The sequence below is a fragment of the Odocoileus virginianus genome, chromosome 31 (genome assembly GCF_023699985.2).
Source record: "Odocoileus virginianus isolate 20LAN1187 ecotype Illinois chromosome 31, Ovbor_1.2, whole genome shotgun sequence".
Taxonomy (NCBI): Eukaryota; Metazoa; Chordata; class Mammalia; order Artiodactyla; family Cervidae; genus Odocoileus; species Odocoileus virginianus.
The window spans coordinates 1910392-1935039 of NC_069704.1; the positions used below are offsets into that span (position 1 = coordinate 1910392).

The following is a 24648-nucleotide window of genomic DNA, read 5'->3' on the forward strand; positions in this document are numbered from 1 at the left end:
GTCTGTTTCCCTCCGAGTTGTCGGGTTGGTGACTTGAATAAACAGTCCATTCTTCCTCATGCATCTGGGGATGTGTGTGGCATCTGTCAGTCCGTACTTTTGTAATTCGTGACAACTTCTCTTGTCAGTCTTAATAAATGTTCATCTTTGAACCTAGCTTTTTTATGATCCTAATTTGCAAAGTGTCTTCTTAAGCGACACCCCCAGCCCCCGCGCCCCACTTCCGGCCACATGGAAGTTGGATTTATCCAGTCATGGATTTGGCTTGTGTTGCCTTAAATGAAATCCCAGTGAGTGGAGGGCTTTGGGGATCTCACCATGGGTTAGGGCTTCCCAGGTGGCGGTAGAAAAGAACCCCACCTGCCAGTGCTGGGGACATAAGAGACGTGGGTTCGATCCCTGGGTGGGGAAGATGCCCTGGAGGAGGGTGTGGCAACCCGCTCCAGCATTCTTGCCTGGAGAGTCCCCGTGGACGGAGGAGCCTGGTGGTACAGTCCACAGCATTGCAGAGGCAGACGCGACAAGCGACCCAGCACACACGCACAGGTTAGGTCTCGGCAAGCAGCAGGTGAGTCCTTCACGGTTTTGGAGTGAAACCCACTCGGAAAAAAAAAATACAGTATGTCAGCCTTGTTTATTGCTCTCTGTGTGATATCAGGTGATAATTGTCACTCTCCTTTCTACTCCTGCATTCCCACAATATGCATGCTTATTTACTCAAAGAAAGAAAGAGGAACAGAAAAGATGCATAAAGAAGGGACTGATGTGGAAGTTTGGGGGCAAGAGTGGGGGGCCCTGAGACCCCAACATCTCACACATCCCCGAGTTCCCACACTCCCTCCTCCGCCCGAGGCTTTGCAAACAGGAAGCCGTTTGCAGATAAGGATGCAGCCCCGGCCCGAGTCACTGGCCGTCTGACAGCCAGGCCACTCGCCCGACGTGGGTCTGAGCGCAGCCCCCAGGCCGGGGTGCAGGGTCCCTGCGGCCGCGGCCAGGACGCCCCTTCGCCTGCTGTGCGCCTCAGGTAGGGACTCTGCCGGCCCCTCTGCAGCCTGGGGCCGGGACGCGGGGGGACCCCGCGGAAGATGCTGGGGCCGCGCGGCGTGGCTGCTGGGGGGCGCTGGGGGTACTGGGAGCGGGGCGGAGTGGTCTGCTCCGGGTCGGCCGGTCGCAGGGACCAAGGCCAGGTTAATTCTCTGGTTGATGGTGGAGACCGCCTGGAGCCCACCAAGGAGAAGCACTTAGTCTACCGGTTACTAGCAGACCGAGGCAAGCCCTGCCAAGCTGACTCAAAGCGGGGAGCAGCAGTTTTTCCTGAGTCCCAGCCCGGGTACGTGCCCCGCAGGAGGGGTGCCCAGGAGGACTGCTCCTCTGTGCTTTAGTTCAGCTCAGCTCAGTCGCTCAGTCGTGTCTGACTCTTCTCAACCCCATGAGCCGCGGTACGCCAGGCACCCCTGTCCATCACCAACTCCCGGAGTTTACCCAGACCCTGGAGCCCAGCAGCTCCGGGTGGAGCACAGTGACGGGAGTGCAGCGGGGCTGCAGAAGGCAAACTGTCGGGGCAAATCGGGTCTCCTTATGTCGGGTCCTTTTATAATCGGGGAGGGGTCACTCCACCTCCAGCACTGGGCTGTGCAGTGTCGCAGGGCGCCCCCCACCCCCAACACCTGCCTGCAGGCTGAAGCTGGGCCGCAGTCCTGAAGCTGACGGGATGTTTGGAAGCCACGAGTGTGTATAACTGGGTTTTTGGTTTGATGGGAAACGTGTTGCCCTGGGGGTGAGCAGAGCAGCACCCCAAACTCTCATGGCTCCAAAATTTTATTTACGGTTTTGAACAGTCTATATGCCAAATAAGAGAACACATGGATGATTCTCATAAAGTTAGCGGGGAAATATGGAAAAGGGCTCTTCTTCCTTTGGGGGTCTTGGTAAGAAGACAGGAAAGATGCGTGCCTTTGGGGTGACGCTGGCCGGGCTGTGGCCGCAGGGGAGGCCCAGTGTCACTGCAGGAACGACGGGGGTGGGGGGGGGGGTGGCGTGTCTGCCCCCCAGACCTGCGGCGCCTCCAAGGAACATGCTGCTCCGCAGGCGCTCGACGTACCCACAAGTTGCTGGGCCCGCTGTGGGTGCTTATGAAAAGGTACAATTGCATGTTTGGCATACAGGAAGCCTCGTTTTTTCACTGCCTGTTTCATTCTTACAATGTATTTCTGCTAAAAGTTCCAAATTGAATTTCCCTTCCCCTCTGCAAAGCCGCCTCCTTCATGGAGGGGAGGGTCCTAGTCTTGCGGGCTCTGGCCTCCCGGGTCGTGGCCGGGAGATAAGGGTGTTGTTGTTGAAGAGGCGCCGGGAGGAGCTGCAGCTTCCTGGTTTATAAAACAAAATTCCTCTTCTAAGAGGGCAGGAAGGAGCCTGAAGGCTGGGAAACAGGCTCCCACCAGGGTCTGCCCACCCCGACTTCTGCTGACAGGACCTGCTGGGTGGGTGGGCACAGACACACGAGTGGGCAGAGGGCCAGGGGATGAAGGAAGGGCTGAGGGGGCTGTCCACCACTCAGGGTCCTCCTCCCGCTGCTCCCCTTTCTCGAGAGGCGGTCTTCTTGAGACCAAGTCGGAGCAGTTGTTGTTCGGTCCCTCAGTTGTGACCGACTCTTTGCGACCCCATAACCACAGCACGCCAGGCCTCCCTGTCCATCACCAGCTCCCAGAGTTTACTCCAACTCATGTCCGTTGAGTCAGTGATGCCATCCAACCACCTCATCCTGTCGTCCCCTTCTCCTCCTGCCCTCCATCTTTCCCAGCATCAGGGTCTTTACAAATGGGTCAGTTCTTAGTATCATGTGGCCAAAGTATTGGAGTTTCAGCTTCAGCATCAGTCCTTCCAATGAATGTTTAGGATGGACTGGTTGGATCTCCTTGCAGTCCCAGGGACTCTCAAGAGTCTTCCCCAACACCACAGTTCAAAAGCATCAATTCTTTGGCACTCAGCTTTCTTTATAGTCCAACTCTCACATCCATACATGACTACTGGAAAAACCATAGCCTTGACTAGACGGACCTTTGTTGGCAAAGTAATGTCTCTGCTTTTTAATATGCTATCTAGGTTGATCATAACTTTTCTTACAAGGAGTAAGCGTTTTAATTTCATTGCTGCAATTACCATCTGCAGTTGATTTTGGAGCCCCCAAAAATGAAGTCTGACACTGTTTCCACTGTTTCCCCATCTATCTGCCATAAAGAGATGGGACCGGATGCCATGATCTTTGTTTTCTGAACGTTGAGCTAAAGCTCAACTTTTTCACTCTCCTCTTTTACTTTCATCAAGAGGCTCTTTAGTTCTTCTTCACTTTCTGCTATAAGGGTGGTATCATCTGCATATCTGAGGTTATTGATATTTCTCCCGGCAAACTTGATTCCAGCTTGTGCTTCCTCCAGCCCAGCGTTTCTCATGATGTACTCTGCATATAAGTTAAATAAGCAGGGTTACAATATACAACCTTGATGTACTCCTTTTTCTGTTTGGAACCAGTCTGTTGTTCCATGTCCAGTTCTAACTGTTGCTTCTTGACCTGCATGCAGGTTTCTCAAGAGGCAGGTCAGGTGGTCTTGTATGCCTGTATCTTTCAGAATTTTCCACAGTTTATTGTGATCCACACAGTCAAAGGCTTTGGCATAGTCAATAAAGCAGAAATAGATGTTTTTCTGGAACTCTCTTGCTTTTTTGATGATCCATCGAATGTTGGCAATTTGATCTCTAGTTCCTCTGCCTTTTCTAAAACCAGCTTGAACATCTGGAAGTTCATGGTTCACGTATTGCTGAAGTCTGGCTTGGAGAATTTTAAGCATTACTTTACTAGTATGTGAGATGAGTGCAATTGTGCGGTAGTTTGAGCATTCTTCAGCATTGCCTTTCTTTGGGATTGGAATGAAAACTGACCTTTTCCAGTCCTATGGCCACTGCTGAGTTTTCCAAATAAGTTGGCATATTGAGTGCAGCACTTTCACAGCATCATCTTTCAGGATTTGAAATAGCTCAACTGGAATTCCATCACCTCCACTAGCTTTGTTCGTAGTGATGGCCCACTTGACTTCACATTCCAGGATGTCTGGCTCTAGGTGAGTGATCACACCATTGTGATTATCTGGGTCGTGAAGATCTTTTTTGTATAGTTCTGTGTATTCTTGCCACCTCTTCTTAATATCTTCTGCTTCTGTTAGGTCCACACCATTTCTGTCCTTTAGTGAGCCCATCTTTGCATGAAATGTTCCCTTGGTATCTCTAATTTTCTTGAAGAGATCTCTAGTCTTTCCCATTCTGTTGTTTTCCTCTATTTCTTTGCATTGATCGCTGAGGAAGGCTTTCTTACCTCTCCTTGCTGTTCTTTGGAACTCTGCATTCAAATGGGGATATCTTTCCTTTTCTCCTTTGCTTTTCGCTTCCCGTCTTTTCACAGCTATTTGTAAGGCCTCCTCAGACAGCCATTTTGCTTTTTTTGCATTTCTTTTCCTTGGGGATGCTCTTGATTCCTGTCTCCTGTATAATGTCACAAACGTCCATCCATAGTTCATCAGGCATTCTTCAGATCTAGTCCCTTAAATCTATTTCTCACTTTCACTGTATAGTCATAAGGGTTTTGATTTCGGTCATACCTGAATGATCTAGTGGTTTTCCCTGTTACCTTTAATTTAAGTCTGAATTTTGCATAAGTTCATGATCTGAGCCACAGTCAGCTCCTGGTCATGTTTTTGCTGACTGTATAGAGCTTCTCCATCTTTGGCTGCAAAGAATATAATCAATCTGATTTTGGTATTGACCATCTTGTGATGTCCATGTGTAGAGTCTTCTCTTGTGCTGTTGGAAGACGGTGTTTGCTATGACCAGTCAGAGCAATAGGTCTTGCTAAACACCCTGGTAGTCTCCTGATGTAGTTGTTTCTAGCTAGAGAGGATATTCTCATGTACACTTTTGATTAAAACAATCTGAACATGGCCTGCATTCCACAAACACCAAGAAGGCAGAGACCATCGACCTGAGCAGAAGCGATCTGCCGCTAAAGTGGCGGTTCCCTCTCTTCCCGCCCCAGCCCTCGTGGTGAGACGCCTTCTCATCGATGTGAGGAGATAACGGATAAGCCACAGACGCCTATAGCAACACAATGTGCATGCCTCCTGGAGCGCTAATGCTGACTAAGGGCTTCCCTGGTGGCTCAGTGGTAAAGAGCCCACCTGCGATGCAGGAAAGAAGGGCTCGACCCCTGGTCAGGAAGATCCCCTTGAGGAGGAAGAGGCAACCCACTCCAGTATTCTTGCCCGGAGAATCCCAGGGACAGAGGAGTCTGGTGGGCTACAGTCCACGGAGTCACAAAGAGTCGGACACGACTGAGCAACTAAACAAGCAAAATAAAATGCTGAGTCAAGCGGGTAAGACCGCGCAGTGAGAACCAGGATCCCAGGACCGAGATCCGGATGCACCAGCCCTGCGCTGTCCAGGAATCCGCTGAGCCGACTCCAGGGCAGGGGGAGCGGGCAGGCTCACAGGCGTGCGGACAGGCCCCTCTGCAGGAGACGCGGCTGGGGCAGGCGCCAGAGACTGGGGTCAGGACGCCATCGTGTGAGGGGCTGGCTTTCCAGCGTTTGGTTTTTGATGATGAACACGCCTTTGTGTGTAATGAACCTTAGTTATAAAGAACCAAAAGACAACAATCCGGAGTAACACCTCCCAGGATGGTCATTGTTGTCACTCCTGGGCAAGGGGACGTCTGGGTGAAGGATTTTAAGTTAGCACCCGAGTGAGAAAGAGAAAGAGTCAGAGAGAGACGGAGAGAGAGAAAGGGATGCCCCAGAACGATGGCAGCAGCCCCAGGCAGGCAGCCTGCACACTGTCACTCACTCTGGGCTTTCGGAATTCCCGTCACTGTTTATTCCTCCCCGATCCCTCCAGGAGTCAGCATCCTGCCAGCCTCACCATGAAGCGGGCTCTGGCTCTGATGGGCCTGGCCTTCCTGTGTGTGCTCCGGGCTGGGGCCGCTCAGCAGACGGTGGACGACGCCTGCTCCGTGCAGATCCTCGTTCCCGGCCTCAAAGGTATGGTCCCCAGGCCTCCCGGGCTGGGCCTCCCACATGGAGGCCAGTGGGCGGGCGGGTAACCTGGGAAAGGCAACCAGGAGGAGGTCCTAAGGAACGCTTTACACATAGACCAGTTGTTGTAGAAAGAGTCAGCAATTTTAAATGGTCCCTTCTGAATCCCAATAAAAATATACAAATGCACAGAAATTGGAAGAAAAGCTGGAAGGAGACCCACCGCCATAGCGCAGACGCGCTTCTGAGCAGAGTCCAGGAGGGCGCAGCCCTGCCTGTCTACAGCTCAGCCATGTCCACAGATTAAATACAAAACAGGGGCAGCGTTTAGAGTCAGGCATCTGGGTTTACAAGCGCATCTCGAGGGCACTTCTGAGAAGAGGCTGTCTCCATCTGCTTCGGCACCGTTTCTGCCGCATCCAGATGAGATGTCTCTGGCCCACATGCTCCATGGGCCTGGTACGGCTTTCTCCCCCATGGGCAGCCGCCCCAGGGACCGGTCGCTTCCTTCAGCAATGGTTTCTCACCACCTGGTGAGCCACTGAACTGCCAGGCAAAGGCCAGTCCACAGAGAGCTGACCAGTGGTCCCCCCTGCCCCTCCCACACGCACGGGCTGGGCAGGTGCAGTGAGCAAATGCCGTGCGAGGTCTTCCGCAGAGCGGGTGTGTCGCTGAATCCGCCTGGACCCTGCTCACCAAGGCTCACCCACTAGCAGGCGGTTGGACAGGCTGCAAGCCGCGGCGTGGGACGTCTGGGGCCATGGGTGACATGCTGTCACTCAGCGTGCGGTCTGGATCCCGGATCTCGGGGCAGCCTCGTCTCACACGTGTGGTTTCATGCTAGTCTGTCGACGTCAAACCGGCATTTCCAGTGGAGAAACTTCCTAGTATATTTGCAAAAGCCCTTGGGATCTGGACAGCTTGCTTTTTCTTAGCTATCCGGCTTTGCCGAGGCATAACTGGCAAACAAGCTGTGGCGGCTATTCAGGGCGATCCGCGTGATGCTGGACGCCACAGGCTCCTTGTGAACCGGCTGCAGGGTCACGCTGACGGGCCCGCCCGCACCTCGTCTGGATACTCTCTGCGCGGCGTGTTCTGACTCGGAGCTGCGGGGCCGTGTGAGGGCCTTCTGGATGAGAGGGTGCTGACTGGAAGCGAGGAGGGACTCAGTGTTCTGGGCTTTGTGTGGGGCAGCGGGGGAAGGGTGGAGGAGAGACGCTCAGGTCTCTGTGCACACGTGCCCCCCGCAGAGTGAGGCTGGCATCACAGCAGGGCCCCCCCAGACCTGGGCCCCTGCGGCGGGAGAGGGGGGAGCAGGGGGCAGCTGCGCTCGGCTGGTCCTCACTGCCTGGATCCCCGGCTCACAGCTCCGTCTCTGACCTCACAGGCGTTCCGGGACGCTCCCCAGACGCAGAGAGCAGGAGGCCCCCGGGAGCGGAGAGAGGCCCTTCTGACCCCAGGCCCTTCCATGGGGCTCAGGGTTGTGGGGGGGCTGGGACTGCTCCAGCGCTCAATGTGTAGAGCGTCAGCGTCACACCCAGCTTCAGGGCACAGGGGATGCCCGGCCGCCCCCTGCCCTCTCCAAGCGGCTTCCCGACCACTGGGTGCTCCAGCCACACAGGGAGCCAGGGAGGGGACAAGGGCTCTGCCAGCCACACCTGCCCGGAACGTGCCCAAGAGCCTGTCTGATGACCGCACGCGTGTCAGGAGTGGCCTTGGCCGGTGGGGATGGAAGTAGAAACACAACATGGGTCCTGCTCTTAAGGTGAAAGAGGAGGTGCGTGGCCTCCGCTTGTCCATTAGATAAACATGGGGCCAGACTCAGCTCGCAAGGACCAGTCAGTGCCCGTCTCCTTAGAGAGGGAGCCTGGAGGCACAGAGGGTTGTGAACGCTGCCGCCTCTGCCGTCCCATGCAGATGCCTCCTCCACCGAGTCCACAGGGGCTTCAGGTCCTTCTCAGCACGATTCCAGGCGGCCTTCCCCTAGACTGGCGCTGTGCTTGAGGTGAGGTTCGTTTGCAGACCCAAAAATAGCATGCTCTCTTTGCATTCAGAGAGAGTAAGAGCCCTTTCCATTATGGCTGAAACAATGGGGTTGCAGGGAGAACACTAGTGTGTATTAGCAAGCCTGCCACTCAGAGATTTTAAAACGGCATCGTTATTCTGAAGGTTTTATCCAATTGATTGGTTCAGTTCAGTTCAGTCACTCAGTCGTGTCTGACTCTGCGACCCCATGGACTGCAGCATGCCAGGCTTCCCTGTCCATCACCAACTCCCGGAATTTACCCAAACTCATCTCCACTGAGTCGGTGATGCCATCCAACCACCTCATCCTCTGTCGACCCCCTCTCCTCCTGCCCTCAATCTCTCCCAGCATCAGGGTCTTTTCCAATGAGTCAGCTCTTCACATCATGTGGCCAAAGTACTGGAGTTTCAGCTTCAGCATCAGTCCCTCCAGTGAACACCCAGGACTGATCTCCTTAGGATGGACTGGTTGGATCTCCTTGCAGTCCAAGGGACTCTCAAGAGTCCTCTCCAACACCACAGTTCAAAAGCATCAATTCTTCTGCGCTCAGCTTTCTTTATAGTCCAACTCTCACATCCATACATGACTACTGGAAAAAAATTGATTGGAGGAAGGTTGATAAAACCAGTTACGTGACTCACACACGCACTTGGGAATTTCGCTCTTCTGAAATGTTTCTCCCGGCCCGTGTCCCCTTCTCTTGCCATCTCCAGGCCCCTTCCTTCCTTTGCTGGGGCACCTGTGCCCTGCGCTTGGCCTGGGGAGGTCTGCCCGCAGACTTGGCATTTGCAGCAGGTGTGGTGAGAGCCGAGCCGCTGTGGTCCTCCCCCGGCGGCTGTGAACTCAGCCCGCGATGCGCGCCCTGCCTTCTCGCTCCAGTGGAGAGTCTCCCCGAGTGCAGTCTAGGCGGGGGAGCTCGCCCACGAGTCTCCAGGTGAGCCTCCCTTCCCTGAGGCCAGAGGACATCTGCACACAGCCGCAGGAAATGAGCAAGACAGCAAAGTGTCAGCCTCTGCTGCTGGAGACACTACGAATACCCGAATACCCGTCATTCAGAACCTGACGTAGCAAATCGGCCCCAGATCAGCGCCCGACAGAGACCCGGCTGTGGCAAAAGGCTTCCGCGCTCCCGGGCTTGTGTGCGTTGCCGGATGCGTGTCATCACGTGTGTGTGCGGGAGGGGTCAGGAGGACAGTCCCCAGCAAGGACCCCCCAGCCCCGCAGGAGTATAGGCCAGGCTCTATGCCCCCAGACAGCAGACACCATGAATTCAGGCCCTGCCGAACACCAACAGGGCTTGGAAACCGCCTGTGTTCCTGGATGCGCCTCTAGGGTGCATGTACAAGGAGGAAGTCAAGGTCAAGGTCAAGGTCAAGGTCGCTGGACAGGTGACCAGGAGCTTTCCTGTGCTGAGTCTCCGTATCTGAGTATTTCCAGCGGCCCCCAGCACGCTGTGTGCACACAGGTCATCCCCTCCTTTTCAGAGATGAGGGAGCCAGGCAGGACAGTCTACATGGCCTGGGGCAAGGAGGCCAGGGGACTCCAGGTTCTGGACGACCCCCGGCAGGACCGCGAGGAAGGCTTGGGGCCCCCGTCCAGCGCTGGGGGAGGCTTGAAGGGCCTGGAGCCAGAGAGTCACGTGTCAGAGCCCCAGAGCCTTGGGAGAAGGGCGAGGAGGGCTCTCTGCCTACACTTGGGAGGGGAGAAACCCCTCAGAGGAGGGAGGTGGGAGGGGTTCAGGATGGGGGGCACGTGTGTACCCGTGGCTGAGTCACGTCGACGTATGGCAAAGATCACCACGGTATAGTAAAGTAATTATCCTACAATTGAATTAATTAATTAGAAAAAAGAAAAGAAGCCCCATGGGTCCCACTCATCAGGAAGCCTTAACCGTGTCAGGTGATGTCTTATTCCTGTTCCTGTCTCGGCGAGGGGAGTCTGGGGACACGAGGTGATGTTCGGAGCTCTTCAGGCTCTTGCTGACCTTGGATCCTCACTCCCAACCCCTGCCAGATCCTTGGAGACAGCCAGTGGAAGCAGGTGGACGTGGGACAGGAGGCAGCGTGATGGCTTTCTCTCCCCAAGGAGGGGCTTGGCCGCCTGTCCGCTCCCCAGGGCTTGGCTGTCCCGGGAAGCGTGGCTGAGGCCAGGGTTAGAGGGCTGACGTGTGGCCTGTCTCTGGCCTGAATCTTCATCCATGAAGTGGACACAGTTCCCGCGTCACATGGGGTGTGGGGGGCGGGGAGGTGGTGATGCTATGGAGATGAGTGAAGCGGTGTGTGAGCTCTAGGAGTCCATCCTAACCGATGAAAGAAAACCTGGTGGGTTTGCTGGTGTACTTTTCCGGGACCGTAGAGGCCCCGTGAGGTCCAGGCTCCCCAGGTGCTCTCAGAGACGTGGACAGTCTCCTCACTGCCCTCCTGCGACGCAGCAGGTGCTCTGGTGGGCGCTTCCCTCCCGCAGCCTGGCGGGGCGTCTGGTCTGAGCGCAGGCTGCTCCGGGCTCCCCGCCGCCGACCCAGACCCCCGGCTCGCCGCTCCTCATCTGCCCAGGCGGTCCTCTGCCCGCTCACTCCCTGCCTGGGTGCATCCGCCTGCTTCAGCAGGTCTCTGTCAGAAGCCATGTCATCGGGGAGGCCCCTCCTGATCTCTGTCTAAATTATGGCCTTTTGTTGAAAACCTGCTTCATTTTATTCTCATAGCCCATGTCACTACTGGGGATTCACATCCGTCTAATTCCCATTCACATGCACACAGGCTTTAAATATTCCTTTTGCTCGTGTTGCTTGCAGAATTTTCTCTTTACTCTGGACGTCCCGTGTGTCACTCTAGCACGTCTGAGTTGTTTCCCTCATTTTCTTCTGCTGCTGCTCTGTGGGCGCTCGCATCTCACCCTTCCTGACTTTCTGCAGAGCTGGAAAATCACAGCTATGAAGCCTCAAACGTCTGTTCCCCTTTGCTGGAATTCCTGTGTGGTGGGTGTGGGGATTTGTGGGTTTTTTCTTCAATTCCCGACTCGATAACTTCAAAACCGAAACAAAACTTTCCAGCCCTTCATCCAAGCCCTTCTATCTAATCTCTTGTTTCATAAACTAGCCTTGTCATTGGCTATTCTGTTGCTCAGCCTGTCTATGTGTGTGTTAAGTCGCTTCAGTCGTGTCCGACTCTTTGCGACCCCATGGACTGTAGCCCGCCAGGCTCCTCTGTCCATGGAATTCTCCAGGCAAGAACACTGGAGCGGGTTGCCATGGCCTCCTCCAGGGATCTTCCTGACCCAGCGATGGAACCCACGTCTCCTGCATTGGCAGGCAGGTTCTTTCCCACTAGTGCCACCCGGGAAGCCCTGTCTACAGAGTAACTGGTTTTGGAAATCCAGTTCATGCAGGAGATCCCTAGTTGGTCCTTCCTCACTGCCATTTGCTCCTGTTGCCTCTCATCTTTGCGGGGATCCTCCGGGTCTCATTTCAGAGCAGGTTCTGGCTGCCACCCGAGTCCTGCCTCCTGGGCTGCTCCTTCTCTCTCACGATGTCGGTGGCCCTGCAGTGTCCGCCGATTCTTGGCGGTAGCAGATGAGTCTGTTAGCTGGTGCTTCATGCCGGATTATCAGTGCTTCTCCCAGTACCATTGCTGCAATGGTTTCCTTCCTTTTCAAAGGAAGGAAAAAAGTGAAGTTGCTCAGTCGTGTCTGACTCTTTGTGACCCCATGGACTGTAGCCTACCAGGCTCCTCCATCCATGGAATTTTCCAGGCAAGAGTACTGGAGTGGGTTGCCATTCCTTTTTAAAAAATAAGAAAAAATCCCAAGAACTACCTGGCGATTCAAGGACTGTGTGTGCCTCACGTGTCAGTCACCCTGAGTAGTGGCTGTGCTGGGGTGGCGGTGACACGCCCCCCGCCTTCCAGGTCTCCTTGGCACTCACTTTGCTCGTCTCTTTGTTGAACACTTCCCAGCCCACACTCTTAGGCCAGATTATCGGTTTGGGCAATGTCACTGGGGAGTCGGTAATCTCAGAGAAGCCGGCCACCCAGGGAAGGGGCACGTGAAGCGTTCACGCAGGACGGAAGTGCACTTGAACGTGTGCACGCCTGGGAACTTGTGCCTGCTTTGTGCACGCCTGGGAAGGTGCGTCAGCCACACCCACTCCCGGGAGGGGGTGCAGCAGGAAGCTACGAGACGCGTGATGACTGTGGTGAGGACAGGCTCCCCGTCTCCAGAGAGGGGAGACCCACCTTGGGGGGGCTGAAGAACAGCCTCCTAGAGGGTCTGATGATGAGAAGGAACCCCTCCAGGTGGGCTGATGGTCGTGGCCGACTCGGTGGAAGCAGCCGTGTGAGAAAGACCTGGGCTCCGGGCATGGGCTTGTGGGGCTTAGAGATGGGACATTATTTTTAGGGACATTCGGCATTCAGTGGTTTTGAACCTCCAACCAAGGAAGGTGTCCTAATTGGCTCTGCGTTTTAGGAAGGTCATTCTGGCGTGGACTGGAGCGGGACCGGGGCGGGCGGGGGGGCCGGGATGTTCTATCAGGACTCCGTCCTCTCCCACCACATCTAACCTGCTTCCGCAGGGTTCTCTACGACCTGGCCCCTGTCCCGAGCCATATGAGGGCAGGCTCACGGTCCACGCTCCCCCAGAGCTGCAGAGACACGGCCGGGCCTGGGGGCTGCAGAGGGAGACGGGGAGAGCTGGCTGGCCTGTGCACGGCTGGCGGATACTCATCTCCCAGTTGCGTCCCAGTCTTTGGCTCAGACGGTAAAGAGTCTGCCTGCAGTGCGGGAGACCCAGGTTCAATCCCTGGATTGGGATTCAATCCCATGGATGGAGGAGCCTGGTCAGCTGCAGTCCATGGGGTGGCAAAGAGTCAGACACGACTGAGCGACTTCTCTCTGTCTCTCTCCGCGACCCCATGGACTGTAGCCCGCCAGCCTTGGCGAGGGGGATGGAAAACCAGAACAACTCGGGGCCTGGGGCTTGGTGTCCGGGCGAGTCTCAACGGCAGGAAAGTCCACAGAAGAGACTCACTTCTGGGGTAAAACCCCGGGGTTGATTTGGGATGTGCCAAGTATGCAGTACCTGGGAGACTCAACAGATAGCCCATTTCCCTGTTTCAGTTTTGGACAAAATAAATGAAAGCGAGGCCAGTGGAAAGACGGCGCCAGCCCTGAGGGCTGGCTGGAGAGGGGCTGGCGCCTTGCTTCGGGGAGAGGGTGGGCGAGGACCCCAGAGTCCAGAGAGCAGACACAGAGGGAGGCCGGTGGGAGGGGTCGGGACCCGGGCTGAAGGCCCTGGGGCTGGGCAGGAGGGAGGGCAGGGCCCGGCTGGAGGCACAGACACGGAGCAGCTTTCTCCGGTTGCTCCCTCCGCACAGAGGTCGGGGCCCGGCGCTTGGCGTGAGGTCCTAACGGCCTGTGGCTTCTTCCGCAGGGGATGCTGGTGAGAAGGGGGACAAAGGCGCCCCAGGACGGCCCGGAAGAGTCGGCCCCACGGGAGAGAAAGGTACCTGCCGACCCTGGGCCCCGTGGGCACGGCTGGGGCACGGGCGCTGCTGGGGGAGAAGAGGGTGGGGGAATGTGAGTGAGCAGGCGCATAGAGCGCTCTTTATACAGTGCTCCCGGGTTCCTGCCTGCCTGGCCCTAAGAAACAAAGTGCTTCCTGGGGGGCGCACATCACGGGATGGCTCAGAGCGTGGAGCTCAGCTCTAGCTGGCCCTCACGTGCCCTGTGATCGTCACACATGTAAGAGCAATTATGAGGGTGTGCAAACAGCGATGGAAGCAGTTACGTCGGTGTGCAGGGGAGAGCGGGTGCAGATTTGGGTGGGCCATGGTGGGGGTCACTCTGTGGCCTCCCATTTATGGCTGATGGACGCTAGTCATTTTCTGGGGGGGTTCTGAAACCCGAGAACGAAGGTCACTTTGCACCTGTTCCCTCGCTAGTAAAATGGTGTCTGGTAGCCTGCTTCCTGGGCTGGTGCTGAGGTTCACAGGGAAGCAGCTACACGGTGCACAATGAGATCAGCAAGCATCCTCTTTAGGGACACTTACTGCGGCTGCTTTAGAATTTGCGAAGTCCTTAAAAGCGGTGTGTCGAGGGCCCTGTCAGTGCTGGGACACTGTCCTGGGAGAACACGCCCAGAGACAGTCTAGCCCGCCCCCGGCCAAGCTCACAGCACTGGTGTCAGGTGGAGGTTGTGAAAGGCCATTATGTCTGTCGGCCCGTGCCCTGTTTCCTCATTTTTTCGAGGTGTGATTTACCCACCGTCTCCTTTTGGCATGTACCATCTGTGACTTCGGCCTGTGAAACCCTGGTCCCACGTAGGACCTAGAGTGTTTCTGTCACCACCACCCCTCCATCAAGCCCAGGAGCTGGTTTTTAGTTATTCTGCCTTTACTTGGAACAAATTAATTCAAAAATAAACCAACTATGCTCCTGGCTCAAAGTTCAAAACGTATATCCCCAGGGACTAGCCTCCTTCCTTCCCCACCAGCCACCCTCCCCACTGACCTACTCTCAGGGTTCTTCATCTTCGCAGAGATATTTTGGAACAACCAAGTGAGCTCTGTTCTTTCCTGCTTCTGTAGAGCAGTTGCAAAATGTATGTGTTGTCGTGCGTTTTATTCTTTCCCCTTGTCTGTGTACTTGGAGATCCATCCACAGGAGGACACGCGGGTTTGCTCGCTCCCTCCTGACGACATGGTGTCTGGGTTTTATCTGGCTGGTCTCCTGTTAAGGCAGGTTTGCAGTTTCCTAGGGCCTGGCTGCAGTGAGTCATCTTTAAATGTCATTCTTAATGTGAATGAGTGGAGCTGGAAGATAAATTCCAGGCATGTAATTGTAGATTGAAATGCTGGTGTCTTTGAAATATGGGTGGATATGGCCGTTCAAAAGGGTCAAATCTGTCCACCCTTTCTTACTGAAGCAAAAGAAGGCCATCCGCCATCACCCTCACCGCCTCGGAGAGCCGCCAGCCTGGCAGCAGTGAGAGGCTACATCAGTGTGCTTTTTAAAAAGACGTGTTGACTTACCTGGCCGCATCAGGCCTTAGCTGGGACACAGGGATCTTTGTTTCGTCACGCGGGAGCTTTCGTTGCTGCCCACGGGCTCTCTAGTTTTGGCCCGTGGGCTTAGTTCCCCCGAGGCATGTGGGATCCTAGTTGTCCGACCAGGGACATTTTTGTGAGTTGCTGAGAAAGTGTGAGGAATTCCCTCCAGATGTCCCGAATGCCCCCTGGGTGTCCAGTCTCCCTGGTTTTGCACCGTTTTCCCCGTGGCACTCCTTCCTTCCCTTCTCCCCTGGCTCCTGAGTGGAGTCTTCCCATCCCATCAAGGACCCGGCCCTTGGAAGGCCCTCAGTCAGTTGTCTGGGAAATACCTGGAAGGAATGCCTCTGAAATCTGTGGGTGGCCTGTCTGAGGGCCGGGGTGACTGTGCGGGGACCCGCCCCTCCTCAGGTTCCGGGAGGAGGGGATGGTCTGTGGCCGAGGCATCTGGCCACGCTGGGCTGGCTTCCCCCTGCTGCCTGCCCGTCAGGCAGACACTCTGCTCTGAGATGCTCCTCCAAGCAGGAGGACCAGCTGGGCTTACACAGCTTCAGCTTTGGTTTGGGGGGTGGCCGAGGTGGGCAAGACTGTCTGCCGGCACCAAGGGGGTGTGGTGGGTGGGACCACAGCACCCTGCCCCTGGCGCCTTTCTCAGCCCAGCTCCCACGGAGGGCCAGCTGTGTCGACGTGGGGCTGCTGCAGGTGGGGGCCCTCCCTCTTTGGCTGGCATGCTGAGTGTTGGGGGGAGGGGTCTCTGGTCACACACGGAGCAGCCCCCCTGCTGGGAACTCAAAGCAGCTGCAGCTGAAAGTGCCTGCAAGCTGCTGGCTGGCTTTTCTGGAAGAACAAAGACCAGCCCGTGCGCGGCAGACCACCCGCCCCCCCACCGCTGTCGGGGTCCTTCATTGGAATGCGAGTCCTGACCACACTTCCTGCCCGAACGCCCTGTGCACACGGCATGAGCTGGGCTTGCTGACACCACCTGCTAATCATGTGTCGTCTCAAGCCCCCAGACACGCAGCTAAGAGGTCGCCCGCTGGGCCCCCGAGCGCAGGAGCTGGGGCCCCTCCCGGCCCGGGAGGGTGAAGTGTGATCCCGACCCTGATGGGCTTTCTGGGCGCTGGAACGCGTGCGTCATCCCCATTAAAAATCGCTGAGGAAGCGGGCTGCCAAGTGCTCTTTCTGCCCCGTCTCCTCTTCAAAGGACTGTGTGAGATCTTCATTAAAATTAATCAGGTTCACCAGCCGGCTGCAAGCCCTGTCCCTCGTACGTGTCCAGAGGACGTTTGTGTGCAGTGCCCGTCTCATCAGCGGAGGGGGTGGGCTCCCCGGGAGCCGCCGCCACCGCCAGCTCTGGAGGTGTGGAGGGACAGGATCTGAGTGTGCCCAGTGTGTTCCCGGTCTTCCCCCACCCCCAGAGCAGGGGGGTTTGCTTTTTTGTCCTAAAGGACTCGAGAGGAGGCACGACAAATGCAGTGGGCTCTTGGTGCATCCAGTCCCTGCCGGGTTAGCAGTCACCCGGCTTTTCTGCTGCTTCGGGTTGACCGTGGGTCGCCCTCAAGCAGAGAGCGTGTGGATATGTCAGGCGACCCAGTGGTTCTCGCCTCTTCCTTCTCCAGCAAACCTCACAGAGAGAATATTCCATGAGGAGCAGCAGCCCACCCCTCAAAGGTCTTGTGTGCGCAGGGTCAGGGCGCAGGACCTGCTGGCTCCTGCTTCCAGTTCCAGCCCAAGTTCTGCAAGGATGACAGGGTTGCAGGGTGCGTGTTTACGTTTGAATGTCTGAATGTGGTGTTCGTTCATGTGTGCATGTCTGTGTGGGTGTAGACATGTGTGTACGCATATGTGTATGTGTATATCATGCATATACATGCACAGACATGTGCATGAGCATATTTGCATGAACGCACGTGTGCACACATGTATATGTGTATATGCATTAGCATACACGTGTGGGTACACGTGTAACAGGCACACGCGTATATATGTGCACACGTGTGTAATATGTGTGTGCACATGTGTGTGTGCACGAGTTGCCCAGCACCAACACTGCCCGCAGCAGCACCCACAGCTGGTAGCTATTGTCACTCTGCCCTTGGGGGGCCTGATGTGTGGGAACCGTGCAGGGCAGGGTGCTGGTCATGCTGGCCACACCTGGGGCCCAGCTTCCCCCAGCGCCCGGCATTCTGCACAGAGGTCCTCTTGTGAGGCCACCAGGCAGGGAGCAGGCCCGGTCCTGTTCTAGCTTCGGGGTCTTGGAGTCACCCTGGGATGTGTTAAAATGTAGACTCTGGTGTGTGAGCTGGTTGGCCCAGGGCTCTGTGTGTCTGTGTGGGTCCAGGTGGGGTCAAATGACGGGGGCAGTTCGGCCAGGGCCCAAGTTCTGAGCGCCCCACACATGGCTCCTCGGGGCGGGTGGGCAGCGCCGTGCACCCAGCATCGCAGACCAGAAAGAGGGCATTATTATACACCGTCTGGAGAGAGTCGATTTTGAGGGCCCAGATGCAGGGCTGGCTGAGCCCCAGCCTCGGCCTGCACGGGTGGCCTCCTGCACCTCCAGCCTTCTCGTGCCCCCAAAACCTCAGGGGTCCCAAGCCTGGTTCTGCGACCAGGATGCAGACCAGCATCTGCATCACCTGGGAGCTTGTGGGGACACCCCTCCCAGACCTGTGGAGTACCCCCTGGGGTGGGGCCAGTCATCCGTGGTGACAAGCCCCAGGGGGCCTCTTCCCGGGTCTGCAGACCGCAGTGCCTTCGCTCCCTGTTGGCCTTGGGCTCCAGGCCTGCCTCTGTCCCCTGCCCCAGGAGCCGCTAGTGCCCGACTGTCTGATTGCCCGTATCTGTACCTGGTTTCTCAGAGCTCCCTACAGCAGCGACCACGTCCCACACTCCTCCAAGGGCAGGAGCTGGACACAGACATGCTGGGGACAGGTGCCCTGTGTCAGCGGCAACCTTGAATTAGTGGTGAAGTTCGGCTGCGCAATTCACAGATGGGCTGAACGCCAGGGGCTCTGCAATCATCCTCCGGTTATGACTTATTTACAACAGCAGGATGTGTGCTAGACCCTGACTGCGTCCTTCAGCAGATGAACTGAATCATTACTTGATCGACTGCTAAGCTGGGAGGTTTTACATGTGGTGGGGGAAGCGGGGCAGGAAGCACTTCACCAGATTGTCCCTGATGGAGGTGCTTCCCCTCTAGGCCCTCCTCCCAACCTCCTACCCTCTCCTGTCTGCTTGGGGCGGCAGGGGCCCTCTCGGGGGAGCAGAGGGGTGGGCAGGTGTTGTTCTGAGCGCCCCGCTGCAGGGGTCTCAGGGAGAAGTAAACCTCAGGTTGTAGGAGGCCCGCACGGTGTTCTCACCTTTTCTAATTGGAATCTTTTTAGCAAACAGCAGACTCCGAGTGACAGGCCCGTGCTCACACCCGACCTATCCCAATGTGACCCAGGCTCCTCTGCGGTGGTGGGTCTTCTGAGTGAGATGGCATGTTCCCCAGGCAGGAGGTCACTCCCCAGGCTCCAGTGGCCCGCCCGTCTCCAGTGGGGTCCTCGTGCCGGGAACCATTCCCCCAGCTCCTCACTGTAGGTGCAAGTCCCTTGACTGTGTCTCTACCCTCCCGCCTGCAGCTGTGGTTGGGTGGGTGGTCTCCGAGACCTCCAGCTGCTCTGGGCATGGGTCTTCACGAGGCTGCCGGTGGAGCCCAAGGTTAATCTAATTTAGCGGATCTGCACGTCCCCTAAGGAGGCCATGGCAATCGTCCCAGCGGACCCTGCGGGTCAATGAGGAAACTGTGAAAACCAGCCGAACCACCCCAGGAGGCCCCCACGTGTCTCCTGTTACAACACTCGTCACCGGGGTTACAGCCGCCTCCTCTGGCAGACGCTGAGCTGTGTCGCTCTTGCGTCCCCAGCATCACGCAGGGCACACGGCGTCTGGGGCAGGACTCGCCTCGTGTCCTGCCTCCTCGTATGTGTGCGTGGCTGTGTGTGTGTGCATGCGTGTGTGTTCGGGGAGGCTGGCATGCGTACACGTTACCCGTATGCGTTACCCGTACACGTTACCCGTGCCTCGGCCGACCATGATCTCGTTGTTTCCCCAGGCGACGTGGGCGATAAAGGACAGAAAGGCGGCGTGGGGCGCCACGGGAAGATCGGCCCCATCGGCTCCAAAGGTATCTCACTCACACCTCTGGCTCACGCTCGCTCGCGGGCTCACCAATGGGCACTCGGAGAGCAGCTGGCGGACGTGTTCATTGTATGTGCTCTACATGTGATCGGGTCTGCCCTGATGTTTAGTTTTGGGGAGTGATCAGACTCGACTGGGTGCCGCCAGGCAGGGGTGCCTCCACCCTGCAGGGCTCACGAGCTGCCCGGTCTTGGGGGACAATCAGGAGGCCCGTTTGAGCAGCGGAAGGACGGTGTTCTGGATGCACCGTGTGTCCACCTCCCGCTCGGAGGCTCAGACTTCCTGGGACTGGAGGGCAGCTCCCCACAAGCATCAGGACCCCCGTCACCCTGTCTGACCTGCACGACCCTGGAGGGTGGGCTTCAGAGACGAGGCCCAGGGCAGTCAAGCGGTGGCTCAGCCTCATGCACTGCCCCCTGCACCCTCTGTCAGCGAATGATTTCTGAGCCCCTGGCTTATCTGCACCTCTGCTGGACCCCCAGGCTCCTGATGAGGCAGGCAGCCCCCGGTCCCATGGAGGCTTCCCTCAGGTCTTGTTGCAGGTGTTGGCAGCAGGAGACCGAGGCTGGGGGGGCCTGGAAGGCTGCGGGGGGTTAGGGGTGAGGGAGCTTGGCTGTGGTCAGCTCTGCCCAGTGGGCACACCCTCCATCACAGTCCTGGCCAAGAGCCCTTCCTGCCAGGGCCGGGTTGGGCCAAGGCAGGTCCCTGTGGCCACCATCAGGAGAGATCACCTAGACCCACTCGTGACTCAAAGCCCCAGATGGAGTGACGGGGCACAGTCCTCGGGCCCCACGCTGGGGACAGGGACTGTCCCTAGAGCGCCTCTGTCCCTAGCAAATCCGCAGGGAGCCCCCGCCCCGGGGATTTGTAATGGAGCACACAGACGTGCGTGACACAGAGGAGGACACGACTGCTTCCAGGAAACTTTAAAAAGTGGTGGTAAAACATTCATAACATAAAATGCATCACTTTCAGTGTACAATTCAGTGCTACTAAGTACCACTGCCATGTTGTACAACCACCACTGCTGGTTTATATATAGAGAGATATTTGAAAATATATATATTTCCAAAATGCTTTTGTTACTCCAAAGAGAAACTCTGTTTTCATGAAGTAGTAACTCCCCTTTCTGTTCCAGCCCCAGCGACCACTTATCTGTGTTCTGTCTGTGAACTTGCCCATTTAGATATTTCACATACATGGAATCACACACTATTTGCGCTTTTCTATCTTATTTCACTAGAACGATGCTTCCGAGGCTCATCTCTGCTGCAGTAGGCGTCAGGACCTCCTCCCTCCATAGGCTGAACGATATTCTGTTGCATGGATGGATCACACTGTGCTTGCCCCTTCATCTGCTGAGGGTCGCTGGAGGGGTTTCTGCCTTTTAGCCGTTGTGCAAAAGGCAGAGGACGTTGCCTAGGAGTAGGGGTGTGCATGCTTGTGACACACAGCGCGTGCTCTGGGTAAATGTCGGGGTCTCAGGGGGACAGCTTGCCCTGGAGGCACTCAGGGGGCTCAGCTTACCTGGGCTTCTGTGTCGCTGAGGCTGCCATGCTGGGCCCTTGTCAGGTTGAACCCTGCGTCATTCTCAAGCTCCTGATGCTGATAAAAACAAAGGCATCACTAGGGTGGAGCCTGCCAAGCTCTCTCCGTCTCCATCAGACAGAACACGGGTCTCCAAGGATATGCACTTCACCATCCCTTCACTGCCAGGTCAGCGGAGATGCTTAGGTTCTCTCAGTGGGAAGAATGATTATGCTTTAGGGACATCCCTGTGATTTAAAAATAAATATCCATCGTCTAATTTCAAAGCAGCTAGAAGCTCTGTCTCTGTGGCTTTCTCTGACCCCCTTGTTTCATAAGTTGGGAGAGATGGAGGGGCAGAGTGGCTGAGTGTCATGTCCTGTCCACAGAAGGCTGGTGCCCAGGTGTCCATGGTGACACCTCGCTGCCTCCCAGAGAGGGTCGGGGAGGATCAGTCTCATCTTGACTCTGTCTGGCTGGGTAACCCGTAAGGTCCACTCATCTCTGAGGTCACATGTTCCACCTGGGTTCTCTTGCTGTGATGAGGGACTCGGACAGGACTAGCACTGAGCCTAAGATTTCCTGAGATGATGGATGTTCTAGGAAACACACTGGCTTTCCAGGACTGACATGAAGGAACGCTTGTCTGGTAACCTCTCAAGTCCCATGCAGTGTGTGTGTTCCCAGTCATGTAAGCAGAGACTGGAGAGGCAATCGTCGACAGACTGTATGCACCTCCCTACAGTTTGCCGCGGGAGGAGGGACTGGGAGAAACCCCAGGGCACTGCCCATGGGAGAATGAACGCTGTCACCTGGACATTCTGAGCTCATGGAGCACGCCCCACCCCTGCGTGGTGACTTTGGCCTTGCTTCTCTTTTGCAGGTGAAAAAGGAGATTCTGGTGACATAGGACCCCCTGGCCCTAATGGAGAACCAGGTATGGCATAAAGGGTCCAAGGCTTTCTTAAACATGTGTTCAAACTGCACTTTTTAAAAGCTTAAATCATGACAGCACCCGGACCTGCCACCCTCCACCCCCCTCCCTGGCGCCGATCCCTAGGCTCCTTCAGTGATTGGTTCCCTCCTGCCTGAATGTGTCTGCGTCCTGCTTAGGGCCGTGGTCTGCCTGCCGACTGCATGTGGTCCCAGCTCCTCATCCGGCTCAGACACAGGGGTCCTAAAGACCCCTAGAGGTCCTTTCCTGATGCGTCTCTGGGAGCCCGCTTGCTCTGAGCACCCGGCTTCTCTGAAAAGCACTGTCTGTACCATCTGGTTTTGCTCTTTCTGGAGTCCTTGCAGCAGACTCCCCAGGGGACCCCAGCCCAGCTCGTCCCCGCCGGCCACCCCTCCGGCGGCGGGCAGACCCGTCCTCTCTGTCAGCGTCCCGTCGCCCCCACTTCCCCCGTCTCCCCGGAGGAGTCCCTCTGCTGTCCGCCTGCCTTCTCCACGCGGAGCCGCCTGCCCCACCCCCTCCAGGGCGGCCCTCACCGTCCAGCCCACCACCCAGCTCGCGCCTCCAGCGTCCCCGCAGGTTCGCCTTGTGCACACACAGCCTCCCCACCCCGCCGGACTGTCCCTGCGGGCACCCCCGTCGTCCGTCCTGTTTCCGGTCCCTGCCGCGCCCTCCCGCGGCTCTCGCGGCCCCTCAGACCCGTTGCTGAGACCCCCTCCTGGCGGGTCTGCCCCTGTCGGTCCTTGTCTGCTCCCCCCGCCCCCCGGGTGGCGCAGGAGACACCTTACAGACTCTGGATGAGGTGGGGACGCGGGGTCCGCCTCCCTGGGGCGGCCCCTGGGCGCGCTGAGGGGCCTGTCGGGCGGACAGCGGGCCCAGCTCTCCAGCTCGGCCCTCAGAGACCTCGAAGACACGTCTCAGAGAAAGTGCCCTCAGAGCGACCGCACCCAGGCGCGGCGGCGCCAGTGCCCCGGGAGGGGGCGCCCTGCGGGTGGTGGGGGTGTTCGGGCTGTCGGTGATAAAGGGTGGCTGAGAGTCTGGACGACGGGCCAGACACCGACGCTGACGAGTCCTGCGGGTGGGCGGGGCCGCGGGTGGGGGCGGAGCCTAGTCACGGGTGGGTGGGACCATAGGTGGGCGTGGCCGCGGGCGGGCTGAGCCATAGGTGGGCAGAGCCGCTGGTGGGTGGGCCGAGCCTTCTGTGGGCGGGGCCGCGGGTGGGCGGAGCCAGCGGCCCCTCCAGGTCTGGAGCCCAGGCTGGAGCCAGGTGTGACTCCACCTGCAAGTCGACCCGGATGCTGTGACGGCCAAGTGACATTCCTAAAAGGCTCCTTACCTCGTGGAGCTCTTCAGGGCATGATGATTAGGGTCCTCTCGAGAGGCCAGGAGGAGATAACTAAACTGAAGCGTGCTGGGCCACGCATGGATGACCGAACATCACCCAAGGGCTCCAGCTCCACGTCTCGTCTTCTCTCCACCTCCCCCCATCCCCCACCCCCCGCCCCCGGCAATGATGGTCCAGATATCCTCCAGCGGTGACAGTCACGACACCCATTCTCGCCCACCCCGTCCCACTTCTGCACCCCACTGATTTCCTTCCCACGGTGACCAGAGCGAGACTGAGAAACTCGGACCTGACTCGGGCGCTCCTGTTGCTGCCCTCCCACCGCTCCTTGCCTTTAGGGTTAGGTCTCGCTCACAGCCTGGACGGCCTGTGTGTCTGCTGCATCACGTCCGTGCTTTGGGGAGGGGGTTCATCTCCTAACATGCTGGCCGTGGTCTCCATCCGCAGGCATCCCGTGCGAGTGCAGCCAGCTGAGAAAGGCCATCGGGGAGATGGACAACCAGGTCACCCAGCTCACAGCTGAGCTGAAGTTCATAAAGAACGGTACGTGCTTCCAGGCACCTTCCTGCTCCCAGGCCTCCCCCAGCCCTGCCCCGGGGACTGCTGGATGCGGGGGTGGCTTCCGTGGGCCGGCCAGGACTCTGTCTGCCCCTGCTGCACGGTGCGCTGGGTCGGTGCTCTGTTCGGGGACCACCAGCGCTCACCCTGCAGCCCTATCATTGCAGCCGTCGCCGGGGTGCGCGAGACAGAGCAGAAGATGTACCTGCTGGTGAAGGAGGAGAAGCGCTACATGGACGCACAGCTGGCCTGCCAGGGCCGGGGCGGCACACTGAGCATGCCCAAGGACGAGGCCGCCAATGCGCTGCTGGCCGCCTACATCACGCAGGCCGGCCTGGCTCGCGTCTTCATCGGCATCAACGACCTGGAGAGGGAGGGCGCGTTCGTCTACGCGGACCGCTCGCCCATGCAGACCTTCAGCAAGTGGCGCAGCGGGGAACCCAACAATGCCTATGATGAGGAGGACTGCGTGGAGCTGGTGGCCTCAGGGGGCTGGAACGACGTGGCCTGCCACCTCACCATGCACTTCCTCTGTGAGTTTGACAAGGAGCACGTGTAGGGGGCCCCTGCATCTCCAGGGTCTGAAAGGAAAAACAGTGCTTCTGGGTATTATTCCTGAAGAACCTAACGTTTTACAACTTGTAGCCAGAATGTTTGTTATGTAATTATTACTCAGAATTGCTCTTGGCTTTGTCCAAAGTATAAAATGACGTCTTTAAATATTACAACAGTTAAGTGCGAACAATGGTAGTGAGGTCTTAAAGGACTATGTGTGGAAAAGCATCCTCTTAAATTTATCATGCATCTGTAAATTATATTAAAATATAAGTTCCTTTTCTTTATTAATCAAGTAGAGACAATTTTGCTTTACTGCAAACCCAGATTTCAAGAACAAGAAAAATAAAGACTCTAATCTGATGATTGAATGTACGGTGTCCT

General features: G+C 57.0%; 1 protein-coding gene and 1 long non-coding RNA gene across 5 annotated transcripts; one reads left to right on the forward strand and one right to left on the reverse strand.

The window, feature by feature from the left end:
• Positions 1-304: 304 nt before the first annotated feature.
• On the forward strand, positions 305-24627 carry COLEC11 (collectin subfamily member 11). 2 transcript variants are annotated; one of them, XM_070459172.1, is made up of 7 exons: positions 305-568; positions 5941-6083; positions 13528-13599; positions 19242-19313; positions 21738-21791; positions 23599-23694; positions 23877-24627. In XM_070459172.1, the coding sequence occupies exons 2-7, from the start codon at positions 5966-5968 to the stop codon at positions 24266-24268; spliced, it is 804 nt and encodes a 267-aa protein (XP_070315273.1). In that variant the 5' UTR covers positions 305-568; positions 5941-5965; the 3' UTR covers positions 24269-24627. The 2 variants fall into 2 exon arrangements, with proteins under 2 accessions (XP_070315273.1, XP_020749253.1); XM_020893594.2 differs by lacking the exon at positions 305-568 and adding an exon at positions 922-1024.
• LOC110137324 (uncharacterized) lies at positions 20239-22770 on the reverse strand. 3 transcript variants are annotated; one of them, XR_011484907.1, is made up of 3 exons: positions 22590-22770; positions 20855-21102; positions 20239-20746 (listed from the first exon to the last, which is right to left on the reverse strand). It is a non-coding gene; the product is annotated as an uncharacterized lncRNA (long non-coding RNA). The 3 variants fall into 3 exon arrangements; XR_011484908.1 differs by lacking the exon at positions 22590-22770 and adding an exon at positions 22343-22430; XR_002313904.2 differs by lacking the exon at positions 22590-22770 and having other exon boundaries at positions 20855-21919.
• Positions 24628-24648: the final 21 nt, after the last annotated feature.